Consider the following 7,883-nt stretch of genomic DNA (forward strand, 5'->3'; position numbering starts at 1 on the left):
GTGGGGAAAAAGAGCAAACTGAACATTAATGATTTGCACTTTCACGTATAAATGATAAGGTATGTGAGTATTATCAGTTCCTGCAGATCTTCACTTAAATTACCCTAATTTGGGGGAAATTTTGTGAAATAATTTCTGTAAAACTTGCCACATTTTTAAAAAATTGAGAGTTCTTTCTACAATTTGAGACAAAAAATGACTGGCGTCATGTGATGTAACAACTGGAGGAAAACTGAGCTCTGCAAATATTGTGTGGATTTTAGTAATTTTTTTTGTATTTGGAGGGACTGAGATATCTACAACCTAAATAGTTGGTAGTTTACAAAATATTTAACGTCTTTTTCTATCATTTTTACTTTCTCGAGTGGGCCGGATTTGATGCTCTAAAGGGCTGGATTTAGCCCCCGGGCCTTGAGTTTGACAAAGTGTGCTTGAGAGGATAAGCAGGGCGTACAATGTCTGTTTGGAGCAATAATGACACCTGTGTTCCTCTAGTTTCATCCATATGAAGCTGAAATCCGTCTCCTTCGTGGACTCCACCTTTCGAAACTGCTACTTTGATGATGTGACATCAGTGGGCTCCTTCTTCCGTAATTGTACCTTCATTGATGTATTTTTCTTCAACACGGGTGAGAAGCAAAGATTAGAGACTCTAAAGCTCTTACTTTGATGTGAACACACAGCTGCAGGAGTGCACGCTTCGCAGGTTTAAATACAGATCCATCAACAACAAATGGGAACAAGTGTGCTCTAATGTAGAAACAGGTTCAAGTCTCTCAATCCAGTTGGTATGAGGTCTCAGTGATATACGTTTGCAGCTTAAAAATGTTTTAGATCTGATATAAATGAATATTTTTAGTGGTTTACATTTAATTGTCCAAAGAAAACCCATGTTTGCGTGGTTAATTGGAGTGTATAATGTGTAAATGGTGTGTAAATGGTTGTATGTTGATCGTGTGACAGACTGGCATCCTGCTTTGGGCTAGGGGTGTCCCGATCCGATATTGATATCGGATATTGGTTTGATATCAGGAATATCGGGTTTTATCGGCATCTAAAATCTCCGATATAAGCGCTCCGATAAGTTTGTTGATGTTTTTGTCCCCGCCCTCAGTTGTTCCCACCATATACTGACAGTAAAAAATAACTGAAGTGAACTTGAATTGTTGACTATTGTTCTCTGTTTGAGTAACATCACTGTCTTTTCTAACATTCTACACGACAAAATAAGTAATACAAGTATGTATGATTCGTGCTGATAACTTATTGGATCGATGTCGTTATCGGCCAATACTCAAGGCTGCAATATCGGTGCCGTATCGGAAGTGAAAAAGTTGTATCGGGACATCTCTACTTTGAGCATAATGTTCTTTCAAGGGAGTTGTTTGCTTGTTTTGTCATATTTCTTGGCAGATATCGATGAATCTAAGCTGATAGATGGCACAGAGGTGATCAACAGCACATTCACTCACAACAAAACAGGATGTCAGATGACTTTTGATGATGACTACAGCGCCTACTGGGTTTACTTCATCAATTTCCTGGGAACGTTGGCAGTTCTCCCTGGCAACATCGTGTCTGCCCTTCTCATGGACAAAATCGGCCGTCTGTCCATGTTAGGTGAACGATGTGTTTTCATAGTTATTTTTGCTTGATGGTTAACAGATGAATCATTGTTTGTCAGCTTTTTGGACATTTCCTGTGTGTTTGCGTGTCATGAAGGCGGATCAATGGTCCTCTCTGGAATCAGCTGCTTCTTCTTGTGGTTTGGTACCAGTGAGTCAATGATGATCTTCATGTTGTGCCTTTATAACGGCCTCAGCATCTCCGCCTGGAACTCACTGGATGTGGTCACTACAGAGTCCTTCCCCACTGCCAGAAGGTGAGAGGAAACTTATCATATTCTCTCATTGCAATTAGGGCTAATTGTCACTTCACAACTATAATCATGGTGAGATCAGAGGATTAAAATGTAAACATATGTTAGAAAAACAGAAGAAGCCTTAGGCATTTGGATCAAGTATTTAAATAGGATGTGGGATATATTATAACACTGTGTATTGTAATATATTGTTGTGGAGTTGTGTATGTTTTGCCCTGCACCATGGGACTATGGACGGAAATTAGCATTTAGCTAAAACAGGTGTATTTACAACTTCTGCTGTACATTAATACACACTGTCCCACTCAAATAAACAAATAATAAATGGGGCGACCGTGGCTCAGGTGGTAGTGGGTCGTCTTCTGATCCTGAGGTTGGGGGTTCGATCCCAGTACCTGACTATGTGTCGAAGTGTCCTTGGGCAAGACACTGAACCCTAAGTTGCTCCCAGTGGTCGACTAGCGCCTTGCATGGCAGTCCTGTCCCACTGGTGTGTGAATGTGAGAGTGATTGGGTGAATGAGCTGATGTGTAAAGCGCTTTGAGACTGTTTCAGTGTGGTGATAAAGCGCTATATAAATCAAGTCCAAGTCCAAGTCCATAAATGAATAAAAGAAAAGAAAAGTCTGCAGAAAATAAGAGATGCCTCAAGATTGGTGTCCAAAAAGTATTTTAAAAATATTTTCTAAAGCTGCAAAAAGTTACTGTTGTTTAGGAAAAAGAAGCCGGGAAATCCAAAAGTGGCTTTTTCAAATATACGCTTGTTGCACGTCAACATGCAAGGTTGTCAAGTACGAAGGTAGATATGTTGAAAAAGGTGAGATCATGTAGAATGTGACGTGAGCTTGTGCGTAAAAAAAAAAAAAAATCCACACACGTGAAATAAATTTCATGTCACAAATGATGGGGGGAAAATGTATAGACTGATATTTACACAAACAAAATTACAGCTGCAAACTTGTAATCCAACATTTATTCACATGGTTTTTAATTACTTGCGTAAAAATGGTGGTTGACAACCACAACTCTCCGGTTACAACTCGAATCGGTTGCTACAGAAACACAAACTACTTTTCTTGCGTGAATCTGCGCTGCTTGAGTTTTTGCGAGACGTCGGTAGCAAAAAAAGGAAAAAAAAAAAAAAACAAGCACGAATCAGTTTTGCTACAGACAACTTGCAAAACTCATCATTTGTGACATGAAATTTATTTCACGTGTGTGGATTTTTTAATAAACAACCTCACATCACATTCGACAAGCGCTCAACGTATGTACCTTCATAGTCAAGTGTTGTATTAAAGAAAGTTTTTAGGAGTAAATCCATACTTTAGGCCTCATTGATCATAGAAATTGAACATTATTTGCTTGAAAAAATGATGCAAAAGGTTGAAAATATCCCGCCTAATGCACAATGACAAACTGAAGATAGGCACCAGCAGACCAATGCAAACCTGAAAAGGAGCAAGCGGGTTGAAAAATTGATATATGGGCATTTAAACCCCCCAAAAAAACACTTTCTATTGTTTTGACACAACATCCAGTCTGTGAAAACTCCAGAAATTCAATTCAATTCAACTTTATTTGTATTCAGCAAATTACAACAAAGTCATCTCAATACGCTTATCAAAATATAAAATTCATAATAAGAAAGAAAAAACCCAACAAGATCCACATGAACAAGTATTTAACGACAGTGGGAAGAAACAACTCCCTTTTAACAGGAAGAAATGTGTTTGGAGGTCACACTGACAGTGTTTTTGGGGGCAAACACAAGAAATAACAGTAAGAAAGCAGTATAATCACTTTCCTTCTACAGCAGTGGTTCCCAATCAGGGGTACGTGTACCCCGAGGAGAACTTGAATACATTACAGGGGGTAAATTGATGAATCTATTTCCAACATGCTGAGTCATTTTTAAGCCTATTTCAGACACTGTACATGCTCATCCAACATCTTTTCCACCCGTTGACAATAACCGGCATTAATGGAATAAACACTATTGTGAACTTAATATCCTACTAAATTGTTACTAACATGTTATGCACATTACTAAAAATTGAGGTCAATATATTCTCTGATATACAATAATTGTAACGCACAAAATTGATATTTAGTGTGTGTTAAACCTACAGGTTTGTAAATAAAAGAAGAAAGGTTAGTAAATTGGATCGATGAAGGGGTTCTCCTAATCTGAAGAGAGGCCTCGGGGGGTACATGAGACAGAAAAGGTTGGGAAACACTGTTCTACAGGATTACACATCCCTCATTGCAATGCGCAGATGTTAACAAGCGAATTGTTATTCAAACTTTTTTTTTTTTTTGAGTAAATGATCTTGGGTTTATTGATCTATGAGGCTTTAACTGAAAAATAAATGTTAATAAAAGTGCTTGTTTGTATCCTAACTGCTATGGATTAAGCTAATATTTGCCGGTACCTTCCTAATGGGGCCCACATTCCAATCAAAGCTGCACTTTTAGAAAAAGAACGAGTGAGTGTGAAAACATTATCTTACAGTTGTCCATGTGTTCTGTGTGATGTCTCTCTCCAGGGGAACGGGTTTCGGGTTCTGTAACGCTCTGTGCAAACTGGCTGCAGTTCTGGGAAACTTGATTTTCGGTTCCCTCGTGGGCATCACCAAAGCCATCCCTATCCTCATGGCCTCGTCTGTGCTCGTCGGGGGAGGCCTGGTTGGTCTGCGACTGCCTGACACTCGGGCTAATGTCCTCATGTAACGCTAGCGTAGCGTCATACACCCGTACATCCAGGGGGACGCCCAGCAAGCATTTAGATTAGAGTGCAAGCAGCTTGTTTCATCTCCATACTATTAATCATAATTCACCATTACACCATTGGTAAAGCAAAGTAACACCGTGTTGGCAAAGCATCTAATCAGTTTGATCTTACAGGAATCAGGCTCTGCTTCTGTTTTACAGCCTCAATGTGACCAAGTTGAGAATGAAATGTTGATTTTCGGCGTGCAACAGTGAAGTCTTCTTTGTTCATTGGCTGCAGCTGTAGTCATAGCACTGTGAGGACTTTAATATTGATCAGATCTTATTAGGACGAGCCAGATGGGAAGAGAAGTGACAAACAAGCTGTAGTGAGCACACCCAACCTGATGTGTGACAACACAGGGAATAGATGATCAGTCAGAACAGACTGGTGACACAGCTGTATAACAGCTGTATAACAGGAACCACGTGTAGGGCAGACGTGTGGCATCCATTAGAAGGCATTAAAAGCAACAACTTTACTGAGAACGTCGTGATGTGTTATGATCGTTGATCAGTTGCCGTGCTTCACACAAAGTGTACGCCATTAATGACACGTGTACCTTCTTTGTTTGTATGCGTTTGTTAATTACTGTGGGAACCAAACCCTTTGCATTACCAAACCAACTAAAAATTAAAAAAAAAAGGCCATACGAATATTACAGCTATTCATCTTTTTTTTTTTTTTGCTCTTTTGTGTAAAGATGTTATCATTCTTTTTCCACTTCACTGCCGTCTTATTGGATGAAGGCTCTTTCATAAGCTTTTTATTTGTGTGTGTGTGTGTGTGTGTGTGTGTGTGTTTCGTTGTAGTCTGATCCTGCTTCTTACAGTGATGTTTCTCGCTGCTTCCTCTTAAAAATACTTAATGGCCTTTTCTAATGTGCCTATCCTTGACTGGAGGAGTCTAACTATAGCTGTGTGCAGAAAAAAGAGTGAATAGTCAAATTTTGTGTGTCTTGTTACTATTATTTTATTTTATTTATTTTGTAAAATACGTGTGTATGAAAAAAAAAAAAATCTTCACTTTTGTCAATTAACACATTTGTTCTCGGAAATTCTCTTTGCGAACATTTCTTTACATTAGACACACCTTTGAAGAAGGAGTGGTGATGCTGGGACTAAAACGTCTCAAATGATACAGGATTGCTTCAGTTACTGCAGCTTGGTTAGGTTTAAACCATTTGAAGAAAAAAATATTCAAAAACTATACATGCTGTGATTTACTGTGGAAATAACATAAACGTAAAAAAAAAAAAAAAAGAAACTACCATAGCAAACGTTACTAAGCAAAGACAACAAAAAGGGAAATAATTAAAAAACAAATGATTTATTGTCAGCATTCAGGCTTTTAAACGCTTCTATTGACATTATTTAAACATAAAAATGACAGTTTGGTTGCTCTTGGTTCTCTTGCGTGTGTGATTTGTATTTTCTGTGGCTAACTGAAATGATCCTCTGCTGTATTTGTGGTGGAACGTGTGTGTGTGTGTGTGTGTGTGTGTGTGTGTGTTATGGTTAGCTCTTGAACTGCAGCTATCAAAGACAAAAAGAGAAGAAAGCTGGACTCTACCTGTAAATCCATTTCCAACAAAAACAAACCTGATCTTTACCCAGATTTGTAAATAAGTTGGAAAGGTGTAGTAAAAGAAGAAAATGCTGCTTTAAATTGCTGCAACTAATATTTTTTAACCATGTTGCGAGTATTTTTGAAATAAGAGTAAAACATAAAGATTCTCTATAAAATATAGTGATATTTGCCAATCCTGTATGTATGAGAAGGTGTTACGTGTTCTGGACGTTATAGGTGGATGATATACTTGATGTGATGTTTTGGAAGGTGAGAATAGTAGCTGTAAGGTTTGAGGGTGAGGGGTAAAAATGTACCACTATATGTGTGTGTGTGTGTGTGTGTGTGTGTACCCTCGGCATGGATGCATGAATGTAAATATTCTGTACATATCAAAGCAGTTTTTTTGGTGAAGTTTTCAGTTAAATGAGTAAAAGCTCCTTGTTAACTCGTGTCTGTCCTGCTTTGTCCATCTTTACGTCTTTGTTGTACATCTCTATGTGTGTGTAGCCTCTCCCCTTCTGTGTGTGTGTGTGTGTCAATGTAGAGGCGTGTGTACAAAACTGCATGTGTGTAACGAAGCTTTTTTTTTCTGATGTGGCTCACTTTGTGTTCTCAACGTAAAGCCCTCTGACAGAAAACAATGGCAATATTAATATTTTCTAAAGGAAAAAATGTGAATGTATTAGTTGATCCATTTTTTTTTTTCTTCTTCTTAGATGGTTAAGGTCAAGTGTACTGTATGTCGACAATAAAGTTGTGAACAATGTTGTGAAGGGTCTCCTGGGGAAAGAATGAATGAATTCAATGTTCAGTGATGGTGCATTTGTGAGAAATATGAAAACTCTTTGTGCGATGATATCCAGTATACACTGTTAGACATGTAAAAGGCAGGGATTGCATACAGTGCTGCTTTTAAACATGTACAATAAAACTCATGCTCTTCAACACAACTTGTGCGTTTCTTGCTCATATCACATTGAAATGGGAAAAATATAGGACTTCAAAATGACAACGATGAAATAAATGTATTAGAAAATATCAAATAATACTGCAAGCAGATTCAATTGTTAAGTCCTTAAAAGAGCTCAGAGCGATGAGGCTTTGCAGAAAGTAAAAAAAGTATCAATATTTATTTTGTAAGTATATTTTTTTCTTCCCGGTCAACTTTTACTAAAGAAAATCCATAATTTTACTTCACTACATTTCTCATGAGCTGCTGAAATAAACTACTTGTTAATTTATGTTTAGATTTCACAGCCACTGATGTTTATTCAGACTGAAAGAGTTTGGCTGTCTGTCTGGGTGAAATGTGGTTGGCATGGATGCTGTTTGCATAGTCTATTAATTCTAGTGGTTAGACTGTTTAATCTGTTTGCATATACACCATTTTGTACTGTGATTATTTTCTTTGCGCAAAACTGTTTATTCATAAAATTTAAATGATATATTCACTATACTTTACTGTCTAGGGGTAGGACTTGTGTATTTTAATTTGGTTTGGAAATGAACCAGTTTTAAATGATACATTTCAGATGGACGATAATGGCTTTAAAGTCCCTGTAACTACCCTGTGTTTAAATCACCTTTACTAGTCCTGCAGCATCACAGATGCTAATGTTGTGATTACAAAACAACTGCTCTGATGTGAAAATGTTGA

General features: G+C 37.8%; 1 protein-coding gene across 1 annotated transcript in view; it reads left to right on the plus strand.

The window, feature by feature from the left end:
• The window catches only part of sv2ca (synaptic vesicle glycoprotein 2Ca), a 41,606-nt gene extending 34,435 nt beyond the window's left edge, over positions 1 to 7,171 (plus strand). Inside the window, exons 10-13 of the mRNA XM_028457062.1 lie at positions 496 to 629; positions 1,414 to 1,620; positions 1,723 to 1,882; positions 4,431 to 7,171. Of these exons, the coding sequence (XP_028312863.1) occupies positions 496 to 629; positions 1,414 to 1,620; positions 1,723 to 1,882; positions 4,431 to 4,614 (685 nt within the window). The 3' untranslated portion in view covers positions 4,615 to 7,171. The remainder of the gene's footprint in view (positions 1 to 495; positions 630 to 1,413; positions 1,621 to 1,722; positions 1,883 to 4,430) is intronic.
• The last annotated feature ends 712 nt before the right edge of the window (positions 7,172 to 7,883 follow it).

This window comes from Gouania willdenowi, chromosome 9 (assembly GCF_900634775.1).
Source record: "Gouania willdenowi chromosome 9, fGouWil2.1, whole genome shotgun sequence".
NCBI classification, from domain to species: Eukaryota; Metazoa; Chordata; class Actinopteri; order Blenniiformes; family Gobiesocidae; genus Gouania; species Gouania willdenowi.